At 50.3% G+C, this 23,004-nt stretch overlaps 2 protein-coding genes across 2 annotated transcripts; both read left to right on the forward strand.

Annotated features, from left to right (window-relative positions):
• Positions 1-1,864: 1,864 nt before the first annotated feature.
• REPIN1 (replication initiator 1) lies at positions 1,865-8,193 on the forward strand. The gene is given in 10 exon segments (XM_087947933.1): positions 1,865-2,205; positions 4,021-4,147; positions 4,282-4,383; positions 5,714-6,187; positions 6,190-6,342; positions 6,345-6,383; positions 6,386-6,760; positions 6,763-6,822; positions 6,825-6,899; positions 6,902-8,193. Coding segments are annotated over 10 exon segments (1,866 nt in total). The 5' UTR covers positions 1,865-2,181; the 3' UTR covers positions 7,339-8,193.
• Positions 8,194-10,844: 2,651 nt separating this feature from the next.
• Positions 10,845-19,420, forward strand: LOC113427257 (uncharacterized). The gene is made up of 2 exons (XM_087947988.1): positions 10,845-11,127; positions 17,858-19,420. Exons 1-2 carry the CDS (start codon positions 11,043-11,045, stop codon positions 18,451-18,453), a joined length of 681 nt encoding a protein of 226 aa, XP_087804114.1. The 5' UTR covers positions 10,845-11,042; the 3' UTR covers positions 18,454-19,420.
• The last annotated feature ends 3,584 nt before the right edge of the window (positions 19,421-23,004 follow it).

A 23,004-nucleotide genomic window follows, 5' to 3' on the forward strand; every position in this document is an offset into this window, starting at 1 on the left:
TGTGTGTGCTGATGCCGGTACTGGTCCGTGGATAGGTCCGTGGATTGTACCGGTCCGTGGTACAAAAAAGGTTGGGGACCACTGGACTAGAGGACCTCCCAAATCCCCTTGCAGCCCTGTGATTCTCTTTCTCTGAACAGTAGTGGGTCTCCTGTTTGAGTGGGGGGTTGGACTAGATGACCTCCGAGGTACCTTCCCACTCTGATTCTAGGATTCTGTAAGGGTCTCCCACTTGAACTGAGATGGACTAGGAGAATTCTAAAGTGCCTTTAAATTCTGATTCTGTTATTCTGAATGGTCTAGCGTCTGTTGCTTGAGCTGGGGTCGGACTAGATGACCTCCGAGGTCCCTTCCAACTCTGTTATTTTATAATTCTGTAAGGGTCTCCTGCTTGAGCAGGGGGTTGGACTAGAACAGCGGTCGCCAACCAGTGGGCCATGAGAAAATTTTGGTGGGCCGCAGTGAAATCTCACCTTCAGAGCACCCCCCCCCAAAAGCAATTAATCCAGGCTGCTCAGCCCACATGGCCGGTGGGAACCCTCCCCGCCCACTCACTCCTTACCCAGTAAACTTGTCTGCTAAGTTGCTACTTTTCCTTTTTCCGACCCTCATGGGTTCTGCTGTGCCGGGAGATTTAGATTAGCTAGGAAGCAGGAAATGGTTGGATTAGATCTTCAGCTCTGCTTTTAAGCACAGCTGAACCTCCTTTAGGACTGAAGGTTTGCTTGCAAGCAAATTTCATGTGACAGACTGAGCTAGCCGATGGCAGAATCATAGATTTCTGAATGAATCTGTGATTCTGTGAGCAACTCAATCTGCCTGCCTGCTTTGCCCGATTTTGGGTAAGTTGCTCTTTTATTTAAAAAAAATCAATATTTATATAAATATTTATAATATTTACATACAAGCCATGCCCAGCCAGTCACATGACCACCAAGCCACACCCACAAATTAGGCCACACCCACATAACCAGTTAGTGATTCCTGGAATTATGAGTTTGGTGGTCCCTGAGGTACAAAAGATTGGCGACCCCTGGACTAGATGACCTCTCAAGCCCTTTTGCGACCCTGTTAATTCTCTTATTCTGAACGGTAGATGGTCTCCCACTGGATGGGGAGGGTTTGGACTTGATGACCTCCAGGATCCCTTCCAGCTCGATTGTGTCTTGAATTCAGCAGGAATTTATCTCTTCCCCACCTCCTTCCCCAATTTAGAACTTTAGAAGAAGCAAGCAGGCTCCGGCTGCCTGGGGAGGGAGAGGGAGCACACAAGAGGGGAGGGGGCCACTCATTTCTCACCTGCCCCAAGGTTCAGACACACTTGCCCCCCTTTGGACCAGAGACCCCCGACCACAAAGTTCTGGAAATTAAGTGGGGAGGGGACTTGGGAGGAAGGAGGGGGCTTGTGGGGGAGGGAGGGGACTTGGGGGTGGGCGGATGGAGGGGTTTGAAGCCACCCAAAAAAAGTTTGTGGGAACTTTCCCCTCCATTTTCCCACAGGGAAAGTCGAGTGGCTAGACCTGCAGCATCTCTAAATGCCCCCCTCCCTCTCCAAGATGGGTGGGGGCTGGGATCTTGGGAAGAGCCGGGAGGGAAGGAGGTCGTCATCCAGCTGTAAGACCCCTCCCCCTTTTTTTGGAAAAGGCGGGGGGTGGAGAGAAAGGCTCCGCCTTTCCTTTAAACCTTCCTTGTTGCGCGCTCCATCCTCCTTTTGGGGGGGGCTACAAAAAGGGGTGGGAGGTGGGCTTCTTCGACCCGCCCTCTCTCCTTCCTTGCAACGGCTGGTGTCTTGCAACAGCGCGGATGGCTGGAGGGCTACGTTGGGCGCGGGGGCGGGAGGAGAAGGGACTGGTTTTGCAAGGGGGAGAGGGTCGTGGGTCCGGGTTGGCCCCGCCCTCCCGCTCCGGGCGGGGCGTGGAAAAAAAATCAAAACCAGAAAACTACACTTCCCGGCGTGCAGCTGTTTTGTCACCTCCTCCTCCCTCCTCCTCTTCCAACCGAGTGTAAATCTTGCAAAGGCTAACAAAAGAGCAAAGCCAGCAGCGGCAGCACCGGCGAAACCCCGGCAGTAGGCAATACGGGGCCGCAGGAGGACCGGAGCCGCGCTTGCTCCTTCATCCTCGCCCGCGGAAAGAGTGGGTGGGGTGGGGTGATAAAAAATAAAAACAAATCCTTAGAGCCATGGCCGGAGGGACCTCCGCGCAGGTAGGCCGAGTGGGCCCGGGTCTCCCCTACCCCCTGTGCATCCCCGCCTTTGCACACGCACGCACACACAAACACACACACACACCGAGCCTCTTCCTCCTCCTCCGGGCGTGGGGGCGGCGCTGCTGCTCGGCTTGCACCCTCCCCTTAATTCGGATCCAAGAACGACCCCCCCAACCTCTGTGTAACCCTGCCTTTGCACGCGCGCGCACACACGGGCGCGCGCGCCTCCTCCTCCTCCGGGCCAAGCTGCTGCTCGGCTTTCCCCCTCCCTTAATTCGGATCCCCCAACCCAAGAACGACCCACAGCCCGCCTCCACATTGCTGGGGTGGGGATGTTCGGCTTTTAGGGAGCCGAAAAAGACCCCCTTCTCTTCTTGCCTGTCGCCCCCTCCCCTCTTTGAGCGGCGGGTGAGGGATGTGGGGAGGGGGTGGAGGGGTGGAAAAAGGAAAGTTGCTTTGCTCCGTCTCACACACATCCCCATCGCTTCCCTGTGTGCGCGGTTTGCAGAAGAAGGCTCGGAGCCGCACGGCTTTGGAGGGAGGGGAAGGAAGGAAAATCCCCCTCCTCTTTTTTCTTCCCCGTCCGGGACTTGCAAAGGGAAGGCCGCCTCCCCCTCCCCACTCCCAAGCGCTTTTCTTGTGGGACCTCCCACCTACCCCGGGACCTGGGAGCGGGCGGCAGCTCACAGCTGATTTGCGGAGATGCGAAGATGACCATTGGAGAGAGTGCGTGCAAACAGCCCGCACGTTTGAACCCCCTGCACGCAAAATAAGAGAAGAAGCTGGCAGCTGGGGTTGGGAGCTTCTGCTTCGGGGACGCAGGTGTCTCGGAGGAGAAGGGGGCGCAGCCGGCTTGCTCCGGTTGGCTTGGGGCTCTCGAAGAATCCCTCACCCTCCTCATTTGGGCAAGGAAGGAAAGAAAAGAGAGTGAGAGCATGGGGGGTAGTAAAAGAAGGAAGGAAAGAAAAGGGAATGAAGGAAGGAGAAAGGAAGGAGGGAGGAAGGAAGGAAGGAAAAGAGCGAGAGAATGAGAAGGAATAAAAGGGAGGGAAGGAAGGAAAAAGGGAAGGAAGGAGGAAGGAAAAGAGAAAGACAAGGAAGGGTGAAAGAAAGGGGGAGGGAAGGAAGGAAAAGAGTGAGGGAATGGGTGGGAGTAAAAGAAGGGAGAAAGGAAAAGGGAAGGAAGGAAGGAGAAAAGAAGGAGAAAGAGGGAGGGAGGAGGAAAGAAAATGGGAGGAAAGGAAGGAAGGAAAAAAGGAAAGAAAGAAAGGCAGTGAAGGAAGGAAAGGAAGGAAAAAAGAAAGGGAGGGAAGGAAGGAAAAAAACAAGAATGGGGTAAAGGGAGGGAGGAAAGAGAAAGAGGGAGGAGGGAAAGAAAGAGGGAGGGGAGGAAGGAAAGAAGAGAATGGAAGGGAGGGAGGGAGAAAAAGTGAGAATGGGAGGGAGTAAAGGTAGGAAGGAGAAAAGAAAGGAGGAAGGAAAAGAGAAGGAAGAAAGGGAGGGAGTGAAGAAAGGAAGAAAAGGAAGAGGAAAAGGGAGGGAAGGAAAAAAGAAAGACAACGAAGGATGAGAGAAAGGGGAGGGAAGGAAAAGAGAAGGAAGGACGCAAAAAGAAAGACCAGAAAGGAAGGAAGGAGAAGAAGTAAAAGGGAAGAGAGGATGAAAGGAAAACAGAAGAAAGGGAAGGAGAAAAGGGAAAGAAGGGAGAAACAGGGAAAAGTGGGGGGAAGTTCTGTGTAGTTTTGGGGGAGGAGGGGGAGGTCTCCTCCAGCCCTTCCCCACCCCGTCCTCACCTGGCCATCCTCCCTACAGGTGCCAGCGGCATTCAGGGATGTGGCCGTCTGCTTCTCGGCCGAGGAATGGGCAGAGCTAACCGGCTGGCAGAAGGATCTCTACCGCGACGTCATGGCCGAGACCTTCCAGCTAGTCTCCTCCCTGGGTAAGAGTTGGAAGGGAGCTCGGAGGCCTTCTAGTCTGACCCCCCCTGCTCGAGCAGGAGAACCCTTACTGAATTAGAGTCGGAAGGGGCCTTGGAGGTCTTCTAGTCCAACCCCCTCCTCTTTCCCTTTGCAGAATGCCTGCTGGCCATCCCTGACCTGCTGTCCCAGCTGGCACAAGGAGAGGTGCCCCAGATCGGTGCCAGACAACCCCCAGGGCAGGACCAGGAATGCCAGGGTAAGGGGGAGGGGGTTCTGGGCAGGGCACCAGGGGGGGTCTCCCACCCTGCACCGGCTTGGGGTGTTGGGGGATGATTCGGCCTGGATCGGGTCATTCGCTATCTGGTGTCCTGAGAGGCAAATAGGAAGGAAGGGAAAGAAACTGAATATGAAACATAGATATGTAATTATGGTCATGTTTGTATGGAAATGTAAAAACCAGGAATCACGCTGTTCACCAAAAGAGATCTTTGTAAAAGATAAAAATAAAAAGCTTTTCGGGGGAAAAAGTTAGGAAGGAAGGCAGGAAGGGAAGAAGGACAGGAGGAAACAAGAAAGAAACAGGAAGAAAACAAGGAAAAAAGAGAAAGGAAGGAAAGATGGAAGGAAGGAAAAAGACAGGGATGAAAGAGGAAAGAGATAGGAAGAAAACAAAGAAAGAGAAAAAAGAGGAATGAAAACGGAAGGAAGGAAGGAAAAAGACAGGGATGAAAGAAGAAAGAGATAGGAAGAAAACAAAGAAAGAGAAAAAGAGGAAGGAAGGAAAGACGGAAGGAAGGAAGGAAAAAGACAGGGATGAAAGAAGAAAGAGGAAGAAAACAAAGAGAAAAAGAGGAAGGAAGGAAAGACAGAAGGAAGGAAGAAAGGAACAAGACAGGGATGAAAAAGAAAGAGATAGGAAGAAAACAAAGAGAAAAAGAGGAAGGAAGGAAAGACGGAGGGAAGGAAGGAAAAAGGGATGAAAAGAAAGATAGGAAGAAAACAAAAGAAAAAGAAAGGAAGGAAAGAAAGATGGAAGGAGGGGAAAAAATGGATGAAAAAAGAAAGATAGGAAAACAAGGAAAGTTAAAAAGAGGAAGGAAGGAAAGATGGAAGGAAAAGACGTATGAAAGAAGAAAGAAAGATAGGAAGAAAACAAAGTTAAAAAGAAAAGGGAAAGGAAGGGAAGAAAGACAGAAGGAAGGAAGGAAGAGATAGAAAGAAAAGAAAAACAAGAAAAAGATTAAAAAGAAAAAGGAAGAAAAGAAAATAGATAAAACAACAGAAAGGAAGGAAAGGAGGCAGAAAGACAGGAAAAATAGAAAGGAAGGAAGCAAAAAGGAAAGAAAGAAGGATGGAAGGGAAGAAAGAAAGAAAAGACAAAGGCAGGGGAAAAATCCCCTCCCCGGCAAGGAGAAATGTCCCCGGGGGGGCCTTTGGGGTGAGCCCCCAAATGAAGAGGGATATTTTGGGGTTCAAACCCGCCTGGAAGCAGCTCCAGAGGGGGCGATGAAGGAGGGCAGAGCCTCCCCAATTGTCCTGGGTTCAAACTCCCCACCCCCACCGCAACCGATTCGCTCTCTTCGCAGTGGTGAGTCCAGAGCAGGAAGTGGCCAAAAGCACCGAGGAGTTGCAAGGGCCTCCCAAGCGTGTGAAGAAGCCCCCTCTCCCCATCCCTCCGCACCAGGAAAGAAGCCCAAACGGCCACTTCCGCAGCCTGCAGGAAAAGCGCCTGCTGCAGGCGAAGGAGAGGGGCGTTCCAGAGTCGAAAGCCGGCCCTCGGACACGGGAAAAACCCTACAAGTGCCCCAAGTGTCGCCGCAGCTTCCTGGGACGTGTTGCCTTGGCCGCCCACCGGCGTCTCCACATCCGTAAGTGGCGCCGGCTTGTCCCCAAGCGGCCGGAGGCTCCCCACGCCCCAGAGCTGGCCGGCCCCACGTTGGGCAACATGGGCACTGGAGCCAGCCCCTTCCCCAGCAGCCAGGGTGAGGGCACGCTGCCCTTCTGGCCGGAGATGGCATTGCATCAGCAGGGCCCGCCAGCCGCCAGCTTCAACCCCTGGGCGCCGGCTACGGGCCGCAACCGCTGCCAGGCCACCAGGCGCCCGGCCTGCCGAGCAACGGGGAGTTTATCTGCGACCAGTGTGGGTGGAGCTTCCATGGCTGGGAGGAGCTGGTGACCCACCAGATGGCTCACATGGCTGCCGAGGGCATCGCCGCCCGGTGCCCAAAGCGGAGGCGCTGGCACACTTGGCCACTGACCGCCATACGCCTGCGCGCAGTGCGGCAAGAGCTTCCGCCACAAGCCCAACCTGCTGGCCCACCGGCAGGTGCACACGGGTGAGCGGCGCTACCAGTGTCAAGAGTGCGGCAAGTCCTTTGGCAGCAAGGCGTACCTGGCCTCCCACCAGCACATCCACACCGGGGAGAAGCCGTATGTGTGCGCCCAGTGTGGGAAGAGCTTCCGCCACAAGCCCAACCTCATCTCCCACCAGAAAATCCACACGCTGGAACCTCTGCCACGGCGGCCCGCACCCATTCGAGACCTTCAACGGGAAGCCTTCTCCAGCCTGCAACGCCCGGCGCCTGAACCTCTCGGCCTGGACGCCTTCCCACCCGCCCGTCCAGCTGTCGACGCACTTTGCCTTGCGCTCAGGGCACCACACCGCTGCCTCAGTTGGCTGGGATCCTCCCTCCGCCCTCCCGCAGCTGGCAGTGGACCGTCCCTTCGTGTGCCCAGTGTGCGCCAAGCAATTCCGTTGTAAGCCCTACCTGGTGGCCACATCCGGATCCACACCGGGGAGAAGCCGTACGCCTGCAGCCGCTGCCCCAAGCGCTTCTCCCAAAAGTCGAACCTGGTCTCACACGAGCGCCTGCACACGGGCGAGAAGCCCTACGCCTGCCCGCTCTGCCCGCGTGTCTTCAGCCAGGGCTCCAACATGCGGGCGCACCAGCGCAGCCATCGGAACCTGACTGGGGCAGAAGTGGAGGGGGCTGCCCCCAGGATACCCGTCCCAGCAGATTCAGCAACCGAACTAGACAAGGGGAGGGGCTGTCTTTCTACCACTCTCCCCCGCCACAGTTCCATGTTTTCCTCAGACAAGGGGGCGCGCAAAATCGACGCAGAAGTCCCTCCTGCCTCCAAGGGCTGTCCCCAACGCTCTGCGTGTCTGGCAGAAGGTGTCTTAGTTTTTGTATTGGGGCGGGAGCGTTGAGAGGGACCCTCAACCCTACGGCACCATGCCCTGGGGTCTCCAAGAACTGAGGAGCTGGCAAGGGGACGGTGACCGCTTGGTAGGATTTCGCCGGCGTTCAGCAAGAGCCACGGCATGGCGGGCGGAAAGTGTTTGGAGCGCAGGACAACCGAGTTGGAAGTGACCTCGGTGGTTGTCCTGTTTGACTTCAGGGGTAGAGCAAAATGGGGGTTGAACGCCCCCCTCCCCCATAGGCAGAATTGTTCACCGAAGAGTCCCGAGTAGAGGGGTGCATAACAGTGCATAACGGGAGATGTGGCTTATCCCCCTTCCTCACGGCGTTAACCCTTTGCCGGTCTCCAAGGGCCGTCCCTCAGGGAGGGAGAAGGACTACGGATATTTTTTTTTTTTTTTTAAAAAAAGAGTAGGGCAGGTTCCACAAATGGTGCGCTCATATGGGGACTCGCTTTTGCCTGGATCTACGGGACTCCAACCCCGGGCAAAAACGTACGGCTTCAAAAGACGCGCAGTGGGGACACGGAGGTGGGTCTCCTGGTCCATCTCCCAAGGCCCCCCAGAGACCGCCGGAGACCCGCATCGTTCGAGCCCCCGCACACCAGGATGGTTGGACCGTTGTGCGGCACACTTGCCTCTTGTGATTTCCCTATTTATAGAACGAGTAGAATTTGGGTTGTCGGAAGGGGGTGAGAAGAGGCTGGATCGTAGGCTTCCAATTCCCGATGTCGGCCGACAGCCGCAGAGGGGGTAGCTCCACGCTGGAAAAGCGGCGTGTTAGTTCGCATTTCTACCAATTTCCTACTGTACACACTTCTTTTTTTAATGACATAAATAAAGAGGTAGATGTTACTTTTAAAAGCCTGGCCTACGCTTGCTTATAATTCCTGTTCTGTTCTGTATTCTATTCATTCTAATTTTATTCTAGACAATTCTAGTCTAGTCCCTATTCTTATTCTATTCTATTCTAATTCTATTATATTTTATTCTAATTCTAGTCTATTTAATTCTATTCCATTCTATTCTCTATTCTACTGTTATTCTATTCTGATTCTATTCTCTTGCTATTCTCAATTCTATTCTTATTCTATTCTAATTATATGTAATTCTATTCTCCATTCTATTTTACTGTTATATTCTGATTCTGATATCTCATTCTGTTCTAATTACATTTAATTCTATTGATTCTACTCTGATTCTACTATTCTGATTTTAATCTCTTCTATAGTCTCTTTGTACTCTATTCTTTCTAATTCTATTTAATTCTCAGTCCTATTCTAATTCAATTATATTTAATTCTATTCTGTATTCTACTCTAATTCTACTATTATATTTAATTCTAGCCTCTATTTCTATTATTCTATTCTGATTCTATTTAATTTATTCTATTCTGATTCTATTCTTAATTTTGCTCTATTCTACATTCTCATTCTATTATATTAAATTCTACTTTATTCTCATTATTCTGTTTTAATTCTATTCCATTCTAATTATTTTATTTCTAATTCTATTCTCATTCATCAATTCTAGTCTCTTATAGTCTCATTTTATTCTATTTAACTCTATTCTGCTATTATATTTAATTCTATTCTATGCTCATTCTATTCTAATCCTATTTAATTCTATTTTATATTCTCATTCTATTCTACTCTAATTCTACTATTATATTTAATTCTATTCTCATTCTTCTCATTCTATTTAATTCTATTCCCTATTCTATTCAATTTATCAACTGCAGAGACTCACTAAACAACCGCCACAAGAAAAGCACGTGACATGGGGCTAAATTCCCTTCACCCATCGCTCACTTAGCAACGTAAATGGTGGCCGTAAATTGAGGATTACCTGTATAGGCTCTCCTGCCAGAACAGGGGAGGGGGTTGGACTAGAAGACCTCGAGGGTCCCTTTCCCAACTCTATTATGGGCTTCCGGGCTGTCTTTTTTATTTATTTTATTATTAATAATTATTAATAAAATTAATAAAATAATTCCTGCTCTCTCCCGTCCCTTTTTCGGGCTTCGCTCTGCCTCGGCAGCGCGGGGGTTAAAAAGAGAGTAAGGTGGAGGGGTGGAACCTCTTTGCTGCATGCGGATTGGCCGATCTTTATTCCCGGGACGCTGAGGACGCCAGCCAATAGCCAGCCGCCGCCCGGATTTACGTTGCTTCCGCTTGGGCGACGCTGTTCGGGAAGGGGAGTGATTGGCAGGCGGCCGCGTCCAATCGCTGCAGCCGACCCTCCTAAAACGGGTTGCTCTGCGTCTCCCGGGCCGTGAGGAGGGAAGGCTGGGGGAGCCCCTTTGCGCATGTGCGAGGAGGGCGCTACAGCAGAGGAAGGTGATGTTCCGTACATAGAATGTAGAATCAGAGAATTGGAAGGGACCTCGGAGTCATCTAGCCCAACCCCCTGCTGGAACAGGGACCCTCTTAACATTTCAGAATTACAGAACCGCCGTGACTGAAGGGACCTCAGAGATCATCTAGCCCAACCCCCTGCTCCAGCAGGAGATCCTTACAAGAATCACCGAATCGCCAAGCTGGCAGGGTCCCTGGAGGTCATCCAGTCCAACCCCACTGCCAGCATTGCACTATATCCCCTCCCTGGAGGACGAGGGGGAGGAGACTCTTCCTGAGACCCCCACGCCTTCCCTCCACCAACGTGGGGAGCAGCCGGCCCGCAGGAGAGCCTTTCCCCCAGAAGCCCCCTCCCCACTTCCATACAGGAGCGGTGGATTGGTGGGTGATAGGACAAAGCTGCCTCCCCCGTCGAGCCTCCAGCTGCAGGAGCAGCGTGTTTTGCAAATCCAGTCAGATAACCCATCATCACAGTTGGAAGGGATCTTGTAGGTCAGTCCAACTCCGCCCCCTCCAAGCGGGAGACCCTACTACACCATTTCTGACAAATGGCGGTCCAATTCTGATCCCAGAAGACCCCTCCCCTCTTTTTCCAGCTGGGAGGGGGAAGATATGTAGTCCTCCCCTTCTGCCAAAGGGGGATGGGGGGAGAAGAGACTTTCAAGAAGAGATTGCACTGCCGTTTTTCGGACGTGGTGTTGGCTGCCTGGGTGGGGGTGGGTGGGAGGGTGGGACTGGATGACCTCCAAAGGCCCCTTCCAACTCTTGTTAACCTGTAACCTGTAATGGTATTTATAGGTCTCTCTCTCCTGTCTGAGCAAGGGGCTGGACTGGATGACCTCCCAGGTCCCTTCCAAATCGAATTCTGTAAGGATCTCCTGCTCGAGCAGGGGGCTGGACTGGATGACCTCCGGGTCCCTTCCCCCTCTCATCCGGTCAGGCTCTCCTGCCTTCACAAGGGCAGGGGGGGGGGGGCTGGACTAGATGACCTACCCGGATCCCTCCCGCTGCGGCCCGCCCGACAGGAGGAAGGCAGAGAGAGGAGGAAGGAAGGAAGGAAACTGCAGGAGGAGGGAAGGGAAAGAGGAGAAAGGGGAGGGGCTTAACAAGAGGAGGGGCTTTCCCTCCCCTTAGGAAGCTCGCCCCGCCCCTCCCTCCCTCCCTCGCGTGGGAGAGCAGCAGAAGGCAGCTCGGCTGGGCTTTGCAGGGCAGCGAGCGGAGAAACGGCGGAGCGATGAGTTGCAATTGAGTGGGAGGGGCTCCAGGCGGGGGTAAGGGAGGGCTTCTGCTTTTCCCTGGCCCCCTCCTCTTTTTCTCCACCCCCACCCCTTTATTTTGCAGGCGAAAGACCCCGTCATGCACAGCCGCAGATCCCGCGTGGGGCGGCGGCTCCTCCCGCAGCCCGAAGCGCAGCCCGAAGCGACTGAGGCGACGGCTCCAGGTGGGGGTTTTTCAAAGGGAGGGGCTGCAATGGGAGGGGGAAGAGGGGTCCTTTCCCTTGGTTGGGGAGGGGAGATCCGGCCTGGCTTGCACGTGGCCCATGCACAAAAAAAAAAGGGAGGGAGGGAGGGAGGAAGAAGAGGAAGAGGAGGCAAGAGAGAGAGACCCTTCCTCGATTTTTTTGCAAGGGTGGGGAGGGGTCTCTGGGCAGGGTAGGTTGGGTGGGGTGGGGGGCTTTGCAAGGGTTGGGAAGGGAGGGGGTTGACCTTGGGGCATCCCTGGGAGGAGGAGGAAGAGGAGGAGAAAGAAGAGAAGGAGGGTACGAATAGATGGCCAGATTTGCAGCCCCCTCCCCAAGCTTTTGGCCCGTCCATCAAGCGAGCTTTGCAAATTTGGTACAACATCTTGTTCGTCCGTTCCCCCCGCCACTTTTGCCCAGGTGAGAGAGAGAGAGAGAGAGAGAGAGAGAGAGAGAGAGAGAGAACCGCGTTGCATGCTGGGGTTTGTAGTCCTGCCCACCCACCCCTCTCCCGGAAGCCAGCCAGGTGAAGGGAGGCTGACGTCATCGGAATCCCCAGGCAAAAAGAGAGAGGGAGAGGGAGAAAACCGGTCCGGGCGGCTTCCCGCCCACGATGCAAATCTTGCAAGGATTGGGTGGCAATGGGAAGGGGAGGGGGTGTTGGTGGCAAGGTCTCCAGGGGAGGGGTCCAGAGGCCAGATCCTGCTGGGGAGGGGGGCTTCCTGTAGGCAAAGGGTGGCCGGCCCCGTGGGGTGACCCACTGTCCCCCCCACCGCCCCCAAAAGCGCACAATGCAAATCTTGGAGTGAGTGGCAAAAGCTGGGGGGAGGGGGTTGGAGGCCAGATCCTGCTGGGGAGGGGGCTTCCCATAGGCAAGGGTGGTTGGCCCAACCCCCTCTCCCCTGCACTGCCCCCAAAAAATTGCAACTCTTTTAGTTGTGGAGACGTTTTGAGTGCGTGCGCCAATCTCCCCCAGTTTTGTCACCAGCTGGCACTTGGTTGCTTTTTGGAAAAATTGGGATCCTTTGGGGGTTGGTGTGATCCAGCCCTGTGCTTCCCCCCTCCCCCAGTGGGATCCTTCAGCAGGGGACTGTGTGATCCAGGAGAGGGTGCCAGGTCCTTCCCCCGAATTGGGATCCTTTAGAAAAGCTGTGTGATCCAGCCACATTCTTCCCCCAAGTGGGATCCTTTGGGGGTTGTGTGATCCAGGAGAGGGACGCCATGTTCTTCCCCTGAATTGGGATCCTTTGGAGATCCTGTGTGATCCAAAAAATGGCTGCCATGTTTTTCCCCAAATTGGGATCCTTTAGGAGCCTGTATGATCCAGAAAACAAGTGTCGTGTTTTTTTCGCCAAATTGGGATCCTTTGGGGGGGCTGTGAGATCCAGGAGAGGGACGCCATGTTCTTCCCCCAAGTGGGATCCTTCAGGGGGGCTGTGAGATCCAGCAGAGGGACACCAGGTTCTTCCGGGATCCTTTGCGGGCTTGTAAGATCAGAAAGTGGGTGCCAGGTTCTTTCCTAAATTGGGATCCTTTGAGCAGCTGTGCAATCCACAAAACATGCCACGTTCTCCCCCCACCCCCGAATTCAGATCCTTTAAGGGCTTGTGCGATCCAGAAAATGACTGCCACGTTTTCTCCCCCCCGCCCCGATGGGGATTTTTTTAGGGGGCTGTGCGATCCAGAAAATGACTGCCCCTTTCCACCAGCTCTTCTTTAATGATGGTCACGCACGTCGGGCCTGTAAATTAAAATGGCGTCGAATAAAATAAGGTGAAGGTCAAACAGAACGTCAAATAATAACATTAAAATAAGGTCAAACAAAGTAGCATGATGAGGTAACATAAAATAACATCCCAGAATAACAGGAGTGTTGGAAGGTACCTTGGAGGTCATCTAGTCCAACCCCCCAGCCCAAGTAAGGAGATATGATGGGGCAGGTCCGTGGCTCGCCCAGTTGGGTGGCCTCCTTTTCTTCCAAAGTGTTTCTTCCCAGTTTCTCTCTCCCTAACCCCCCCAAACAGCCTCCTGGTGGTCTCTTCACCTGGTTGGCCGGCTTGGGGGGGGGGTTCCATGGGGAAAAATGCAAATTAATACAAATTCACTCCCCCCTCAAAGGAGTGCTAAAAGTAAAATTAGTCAAAGCAAAGATCATCCAATGGCAGCTCAGGGTTGAATGGTTGGGGTCCTCCGAGCTTTTTTGAGGGGGGGTGTTCCTTGTAGACGTCTTGTGGCCCATGTAATCAGGGCTAGGAGGAGGAGGAGGAAAGACTGCGCGAAAGTCCTTGGGGTGTCTGAGCTTGGTGGTTTTTGTGCAGACATCTCGTGACCCAGCTAGGTTACATCATTAGTGCGAGGAGGAGGAAGGACTGTGTGCCCTTGATGTGCTCTGAGCTTGGTTGTTTCCATGCAGACGTCTCATGACCCAACTAGGTTATGTCATTAGTGCTAGGAGGAGGAGGAAGGACTGTGTGTCCTTAGGGCTCTTTGAGCTTGGTTGTTTTTGTGCAGACGTCTTGTGAGCCGGTTAGGTTATGTCATCAGTGCTAGGCAGAGGAAGGACAATGTGTCCTTGGTGCTGTCTCAGCCTGATGGTTTTCTTGCAGACGTCTCGTGGCCCAGCTAGGTTACATCATCAGTGCGAGGAGGAGGAAGGACTGGGGTCCTTGGTGCTTTCTCAGCTTGGTTGTTTCATGCAAATGTCTCTCGGTCCAATTAGGTTGCGCCATCAGTACAAGGAGGAGGAGGAAGGGTTGTGGGATCCTTGGGGTTCTCTGAGCTGGGCTATTTCCTTGGAGGCGTTTCACGACCCAACTAGGTCACCCTGACTCCTGCTGCCTTGTAGCGCTGATGGTGTTACCTAGTTGGGCAAGGAAACGTCTGTGAGGTAAAACCACCCGACTGGCTGAGTGCCCGGGGCCTGCGCGAATTCAGGGCCTGCTGGAGCCTTTCCCAAAATGCCAGGCCCAAAATCTCCTGGGCCCTAATCCCCCCCACCCCTCCTATTTTTTTATATCCTGTATCTATTCTATTCTATTTTGTACTCTATTTTACATTTAATTCCGTTCTATTCTATTTTGTATTCTGTTCCACGTTATATGATTTATGTCCTTCTAGGATTTCTATTCTATATTCTTTTATGTTCTGTTCCATTTTGTATTCTATTCTATATTTCATTCTATTTTGTACTCTTATTTTACATTCTATTTTATTTTGTATTTTATTCCGTTCTATATTCTATTTTGTACTCTATTTTATATTCTATTCTATTATTTTATATTCAATTCCATTCTATTTTCTATTATTTATATTCTATTCTATTATTTATATTCTGTTCTAAATTCTATTTTACATTCTATTCTATTCCATTCTATATTCTATTCTATATTCCATTCTATTTTATATTCTATTTTGTAATCTATTTTATATTCTATTGCATTTTATATTCTATTTTATGTTCTATATTCTATTTTATTTTATATTCTATAGTCTAATTTGAATTCTGTTTTATATTTTATTCTATATTCTATTCTATATTCCACTCTATTTTATATTTTATTCTATATTCCATTCTATATTCTATTCTGTATTCTATTCTATATTCTTTTGTCCATTCTTTTCCAGTTATCCATTTATCTCATTCTCTTTAATATAAAAAAAAAAAAGATTTCTCCTGGAATCACTGATCGAAGTATGATGCCTTTCTATCCCCTAGGTTAACATTTAGAATAATACCTAGTTCCCAATCTGATTCTGCTTAGTACAATCTACCTATTAAATTTTAAGAAAAGAAAAGAAAGAAAATAATAAATCTATAAAATAATTAAGTACATAATTACCATTCTACTATTCTATATTCTTGTGTATTCTATATTCTATTCTATTTTATATTCCAATTTCTATTCTATTTTCCATTTCTCTTCTATATTCCCTTCCCTTCTTTCTATTTTTTTATTTTTATTTTTTTTAATGAATCACATTTATCGCTTGCCCCCTCCCTCACCATAGAAAGCAACTCCGGGTGGCTTAGAAAATGCCGGAAGAGAAACCAATTAAATTAAATTTAGTAAGAATGAAAGAGAGACTAAAAGAAATGATTTTCTCCCAAAGCTTTAATAGTCAGTCCCAACCTTGCTGGGGAAAAAGGAGATTATTTCCCCAATAAATATTGTGTATTTATTGAGTAAAATCTTACTCAAGTATGGAGTAAAATCTTACAGGTCACACTGTTATGCTAGTCCTCTACCTAACGACTGGGTGAGCTCCCCGCACGTGCCACTAAGTGAGATGTTAGCAAAGCGAGTTTTGTCCCGTTTTGCACCATTTCTTATCATGGTCATTGAGTGAATCTCCACCGTCGTTCTCCGGCTTCCCCGTTGGCTTTGCTCATTGGGACGCTGCCAGCATCGTCAGTGCAAGTCAAGTGTCTGAGGCCGTGACGGTCGTAAGTGTGAGAAATGGTCCTTGGTTCCCCTACCCGGAACCCTTATATCTTCGAACGGTCGCTAAGCAAACGCTTGTAAGTGGAGTATTACCTGTAGAGACACAGGGTGTCCAACGTTGGGCATTTTGAGACTTGTGGGATTTTAACTCCCAGAATTCCCCAGCCAGGTTTGCTGAGGAAGAAATAATAAAGTCAAATAATATAACATTAAATTAAATAAAGTAATATTAAATAAAGTAAAAGTAATCTAAAGTAACCTAAAATAATAAAGTAAATAAAGTAAAATAACAAAATAATAAAAAATAACCTAAAATAGTAAAATAAAATAAGGTCAAATAAAGTCAAATAAAACAACAAAATAAAGTAAACCAAATCAAGTAAAATAAAATATAAAATAAGGCAAAGTAAAATTGAAAATAAAATGTTATATATGTGTGTGTGTGTGTATGGTATTCGGCTTTGTTCTGGTATTTTCCCACGTCATTATAGTTGTGCTTTTAAAGTTGTAGCAACGTTTGAAAGTCTGATTCACAGACGAACACAATACAGAAGCCTGATGATGGCAGATGAGATTCTGCCAAAAAGTTGCTGCAACTTTAAAAGCACAACCATAATGACGTGGGAAAATACCCGAACAAAGCTGAATACCATATATATATATATATATATATATATATATATATATATATATATATATATATATATATATATATATATATATATATATATATATATATATATATATATATATATATATAAAATATAACACTATAAAAGAAATAGCAAATGAAATAAAAATGAAATAAATAAAATAAAAAGTAAAATAAAAAATAAAATAATAAAATAAAGTAACAAAGTAAATGAAGTAAAGTAAAATAAAGTAAAATAACAAAATAATAAAATAATAATTTTTTTTGTTTTGTTTTATTTTATGTAATATAAAATAACAAAGAATAAATTAAAATAAAGTCAAATAGGGTAAAATAAAATAAAATAGTCAATAAAATAAATAAAATAAAACAAAATAAAACAGTCAAATAAAATAACGTATAAGAAGGCAAAATGAAATAAAATAGAAAATAAAATTGACTTACAGTAACCGCTCAAGTTTCAACAGCCCTGGGGGGGAAAAAACTGTTTTTCATGCTTACGACCGTCACAGCATCAATTAGCAGATAGATGATAAAGATGGATGGATGGATGGATGGATAGATGGAAAGAGACAGTTAATAAATATAAGAGATTAGATAGATAGATAGATAGATAATGAGAGATTAGCAGGCGATGGAGGGAGGGAGAGAATAGATATAGAGAAATAATAGAGATATGAGAGATTAGCGGATAGAAGAAAGGAATGGATGGATGGAGAGAGAAAAGAGATATGATAAAAGAGATAATAGAGATATGAGAGAAATTAGCAGATAGAAGAAACGGATGAATGGATGGAGAGAGAAAATAGATACGAGAAAGAGAATAGAGATATGACAGATTAGCAGATAGAAATAAATGGTCAAGAGGGAGGAAGGAAGAGAGATAGAATAAATATGGGAGAGAGAGATAAGAGATATAGAAATAGACAGATATAATAGAGAGAAACAGATAATAGATATGAGAGAGAGAGGGAGATAACAAAATTAAAATTAGTAAGAATTAAATACAGATGAATAGCAATGTGAACCAGATCCCGCCATAGAGCACAATGTCCAATCTTGGCAGCTCTAAGAGTTGTGGACTTCAACTCCCAGAATTCCCAGCTCGCGATGCTGGACGTTCGAGTGCCCACGTCTTAAAAGTTGCCAAGGTGGGACACCCTGACCTTAAGAAATTATTGTCATGTAGAGCAGTGGTGTGATTCCAAATTGTGTGCTACTGGTTCTGTGCGCTTTGCAACACTTGAAGATCGCCCTCGGTGAGGTGAGCTGATTTTTAGCTCAGCTGAGGTGCAGCAATGCACTCTGCCGTAGAAACCGGCTGAGCTAAAAATCAATGGGATATAAGACAGGAAATGGTGGGGGCAGGTGGACAGGGCCAGCCAGAAATGGTATTTGCCGGTTCTCCAAACTATTCCAAATTTCTGCTACCATTATGCTGGAACCGGTCCGAACCGGCTGAATACCACCTCTGGTGTAGAGTGGTTTTATGGTGGTTTTATTTTTCACACATGCCGCTTGACACGGACGGAAAATGAATGACTTGGAATCAATCGAGGTCGCGACATATCTCTTGCCAGCCTCTCTTTGATGCTCTTTTCTTTTGTTTTCTCCGCAGAAAGGGGTGTCCCCATGGATGGGAGGGACCAAGAGCCGGTAGATGGCCGCACCCGCCAGGCATCCCCTCCGGGGGAGAAGCCATTCCCTTTCCCGGCGTGGGGAGGAGAGCTCAGGAGGCGAGCGGGTTGGTCATCCATAGCCAGGTGGAGGAAGAGGGAGCACAAATGCGCCATGTGCCATGCGAGAGCTTCAGCCAGCCGCTGGGCCTGCTGCGCCACCAAAGCAGCAACACGCCGGCGCAGCCGGGCCTTCGTGTGTCCTGAGTGTGGCCGGGGCTTCAGCCTCAAACATAATCTTATCATACACCAGCGCATCCACACTGGCGAGAAGCCCTTTGCCTGCAGCGTCTGCGGGAAGCGCTTCAGCCTCAAGCAGAACCTGATCACCCACCAGCGGGTGCATGGTGGCCCGGCCCGCCGCCCGTTCGCCTGCCCCGCCTGCGGGAAGCACTTCCGGGAAGAACGGCTGCTCGCTGCTCACCAGAAAAGAGACTGCGAGCCGCAGCAGGAGCGGCAGGACAGCCCGGGAGACCAAACGGGATGCGTTGCTGAGGAGGGCGAGGAGGATTTTGTACGCCGCCCCGGCTCCGGGTAAAAGCATCAAGAGAAGCCCCGCCCAGCTACCTTTGCCCGCCGGGGTTCTGGGGAACCTTTGAGGGGGCGAAGCGGACTCACTGGCTCGCCGAGGACTCTCAGCAAGCCAAGGAGGAGAGCCCCAAAGCCCCGACGACGAGGCTCCGCAGGGGGGACCACCCCTTCCAGTGCCTGACATGCGGGAAGACCTTTTCGCAGAAAGGCAACCTGGCGGCACATCATCGGAGCCACCGCGAACAGGAGAGCCTCAGTTGAGGGCGGGACTGAGAGGGTGTCCTGCAGCGGTTGAGCGATCGAAGTGGTGATGGGGCAGCGAGCTTGAAACGGGACCAAGAGCAGGCGGACAAGAGGAAACTACAGCCCCTCCCCCTCCTGGATCGCTCATGGAACATACTGGAAACAACCTCTTGACGTTCTTCATCGTCCCTTTCCACGTACTGTATTGGGACCATGAACTGACACAAAACTAGAAGACACAGGGTGCTTTCCATTTTTCTGCATTTTTGTATTTACCTTTTCCTTTTTTCTTTTGATCCATTTATCTCCCCACCGGGTCCTGGATCGAGTCCCACCTCCCCCTCCTTCCACATGTTGCATTCCGTTTTTTGTCCCTTTCTGAGGGGAAAAACCGTTTCTTCCAAATCTGCAGAACGCTGACCAGAGCCGAATCGCACTGAGGGGAGTAGAGTCAGGCTGTGCCAAGAGTCCAGGCAGCGCAGGGGAAAAAAAAAATAGGAGCTCAGGATAGCCATTGGATCCAGCCGGCTCTGAGTTTGCAATGGCAAGCCTCCTTGGAAGCCATTCCCGGTGGATTTGAACCCGAGATCTACAGTGTGACGTGCTCGAGGACCGTTAGAAATACTTCCGTTAACAACTACGTCATGGAACTAGCTGGAACGTGCTGGCAACTTTGGGCCTCAAGAATCTTACCGCAGAACAGAGGAACCCACCCAACAGAAAGTTACTCGGCGCTCCCTACTAAAGGCGCAGCAGCAAGTGCGGTACTGTCACCGGCATCAGTCTGGCAAAGAGAGGTCCCTTGGAAGATCGGCATCCGTGGAAACCAGGGAGGGAAACTCCCAATTTGGAGGGGTTATGTTTCCAGTGACCCCCTTCCCTTTCCCTGTGGAGAAGACCCCCCTCCCGCTCTCTGCTTCCTGTCGCTGTCCAGCTGGGCCTCAGTTCTCGTTGCTGTGGCCTCGGCGTGTCCCTGCTGCTTGGTGGCGTTTTTGTCGTTCCTGTTGACTGTTACCAAGTTCGGCCTGTTTTAGAAGCTTTTCAAGCACTCCTGGTTGAGCTGGACCTGTTGAACTACGGCAGAGTCAAGCTGCTGCCTCAGGGAGAGAGTCGGGTGTGCACGCGCTACTGCGGTAGTCTGACAGGTCTCGGCGGAGGGGTGAGAGAAGCAGGTCTCACCATGCGGGGGTGGGGTGCAGGACAAAGAGCTTTGGCTGGCTCGCTCCTTACGTGCTCTCTCTTTTTCCTTTCTTCGTTCCCTCCTCTTTCTCTTTTCACCCCCCACCGTTCTGTTTTCTTCCTTCCCTCTTTCTCTTCTTTTTCTTCCCTCCTTTGTTTTCTCTTTTTCTATTCCTTTCTTGCTCATTGGCTCCCTCTCCCTCTCTTGCTTTCTTTTCTCTTTCTCTGTTTTCTTTTTCTCTTTTCCTTCCTTCCTTCCCCTCCCTCCCTTTTTCTTTTTCCTTCCTTCCCCTTTTCCTTCTTTCCCACCTTGCTTCCTCTCTTCCCCTCTTTTCCTTCCTTGCCATCTTCCTTCCCTTCCTTTCCTTTTCCTTCCTTCCTTCCATCTTTTCCTTCCTTACCACCTTTCCTCCTCCCCTCCCTCCCCATCCTTCTCCCCTCACACTCTTCTTCCTTCATTCCATCTTCCCTCCTTTTTCCTTCCTTCCTTCCTTCCCCTTTTCCTTTCTTCATTTCTTCCTCCCTTCCTCCCCTTTTATCTTTCCATCCTCTCTTCCTCCCTTCCTTTCCTCTCTTCTTCTTTCGTTCCATTTATCTTCCTTCCTCCCGCCCCCTTATCCTCCCTTCCTTCCTTCCATCCTCTCTTCCTCCATTCCCTCCTTTCTTCCTTCGTCCCACCCTTTCTCCCCCTTATCTTTCCTTCCAGCCTCTCTTCCCTCCCTCCTTCCCTCCCTATCCCTTTCCTTCCCTCTCTCTCATCTTCCTTCATTCCACCCTCCCTTCCTCAGTTTATCTTTCTTCTCCCCTCCCTCCTGCCCGCCTAGCCACCCCCACCATTCCCGTAGCCCCCCTCCCCCGAGCAAATTGCCATGCAGAATTTCTGCCCCACACATTACCAAGGAATATGGATTTACCCGCTGATTGTTTTCCCGGAGGGAATGTTTGAGCACCATCTACATGTTTGGGCCCGGGACGTGAGGTTGTGCACCCCCCCCAAAAAAAATTTGGGCTCTTCAGACTTGTTCCAGTGGGCGCTTCAGGGTGGGGTTGTGGGGGGAGTCAAGCGATACTGGGGTCCCCCTTGCTCGGTGGCCCTCCCCCCCCCAAAACCTGCATTTTGGCCTGTTTGTCCTCAGTCCTAGCCGCGGGACCATAATGATTGCCGTCAAATTACCACCCCTGCTATAAATTGTGGCACCCCCGAATCCGGGGCCCCTTTCTCCTACCCGAGGCCCCAGATGTTGGGGTCCCCACGCCATGGTCTCCCCTTCGCCCTCATCGCTGGCTCACCCAGGAACCCCCTCAATTTCTGCACCAGGAGAGTGGCGCCCTCCCTCTCGGTGACCACCCAAAGCCCCTCCCCATGGTTGCGCTGCCGTAGAAATGGAATAAAATAAATCACACATCCCCCCGCACTCGGGGCATGATCCCCCTTCCCACTCAGGGTATGCTGCCCCTCCCTACTCGGGGGGGGGGGCACACCCCATTAAGGCAGTCAGTATAGGGGCCAAACCACTAAATTTAGTGCAGCCGTTCTCAACGTATTTGTGAGGACGGAGCTGGGAGTCTCTGTTTCTCTCCCGCCTCCTTCCTGGCGGGGGCGGGGGGAGGGCAAGAGGAAGCAAAGCCCCCCTCCCCGTGCCTTCAGTGACCTCTGACCTTCAAAGAGGAGGTGGACAACCTCTGGATTACCAGGACAGGGGCCGAGAACGAGGTTCTTCTGAGTTTGGGGTGGGGTAGCTGTCGCCAGGTGTCCCTTTGGGAGGGGGAAAACCCTCTCCTCGCCCTGCCAAATTTGGGGTGAGGCAGAGATAAGGCAAAATTCTGCAGCTTTTATCAGGAGGAAATTGTTCCCAGCCCACCCACCCCCCAACACCCCAGGAAATCCGATAGCAACCACCGGTATGTGCGTGCATGCAATGACCCTACTGGCCGCCTCTCAGAGTCCTCACCTCTGTGGACGGGGGGGGAGTCCCACCCTGGGAGTAGTCCCCTCCCTGCCCCCCCATCCAAACTGAGTCCTCTGCAAGGATGCTGCCAGGGGCCACCGGGACCAGTTCAACAAGGCGTTGGGGGGGGCTGTCGTGGCCTCCAACATGGTCGTACTCCGAGAGCAAGCTGGACCCACGGCTCAATCCTGAATTGTGTCCGTTTTCGTTCTGCAGGAAGGGAGCGTTCCCATCGGAAAGGAAAATTTCACGGCAGTGGCAAGTGAAAAGATATTTTTGGGTGGGGAGGGAGGGTTTCATTCCCTGTTCAACTCTCTTGAGGCCTTGCCCCCGGCTCTCCCACTCCTCCCAGGATGGTCCCTCCTCGAAAACTTTTGCACAGCCTCTCACTGCAGCGGTGACAGGCTCCTGGATGATTTTGGCCATGCGTTCCACTCCCCCCTTTCCACGGAGGCAGCAAAGTACCAGGGTGGAGGTTTGGCCTGCTTTGGGGATATCAGGGGTCTCCGCCCCAGCCCGGGCACCAGTTGCAAATGGTTGTGCTTGGATGACAATGCACCTTAATTTTTCCTCCTCCTCCTCCTCCCAGGGGCTGGAGCCTCTTTCTCCATTGAATAAAATGTTTTGACTTCCGTTTGTTGCTTTTTGGTGGATCGGGCCGACAGAGTGTTTTGCTGCTCGGGTTCAAAGCCAGCAGGCGTCACCCAACAATTGTGTAAAAAAAAAATAGATCAGTGCGCCACCGCATCAGGAATCTCAGAGTGGGGAAGACCATGGGGGGGAGTGTTTGGCTAGTGCTAGATCACAACGCCAGAGTCCCCCCACCCACCCAAGGCAAGATATCTCATGCTCACCTACAATCTGTTGGGGTCCCCATAGTGTCAGGATTCCGGCAGTTACCCCCTGATTAAATCACGAATCTCAAGCCAAACTTCCAAAGGATTTCTTGGGAGTGGACATGTCCAGGACTGTCTGGGTGTAGCCAACTCTTGACCCTGGTTTCCCCCACCCCTCTGGGTGTGTCATAAATCATATTCTCCAGAAACCCATCCATAGCCAAGAGTCATCAATCATATTCTCCAATTAGAATTTTGAAACTTCAATCCTCTAGTTACTATCTTTGAAAACTGTTTATGGAGTGCACTTTCAGTTTCCAAACTGCTGCACTGCTCCCCCCTCCTTTTCTG

This window comes from Notechis scutatus, chromosome Z (genome assembly GCF_049901735.1).
Source record: "Notechis scutatus isolate UNSWTSFEM ecotype Mainland chromosome Z, rNotScu1.2, whole genome shotgun sequence".
NCBI classification, from domain to species: domain Eukaryota; kingdom Metazoa; phylum Chordata; class Lepidosauria; order Squamata; family Elapidae; genus Notechis; species Notechis scutatus.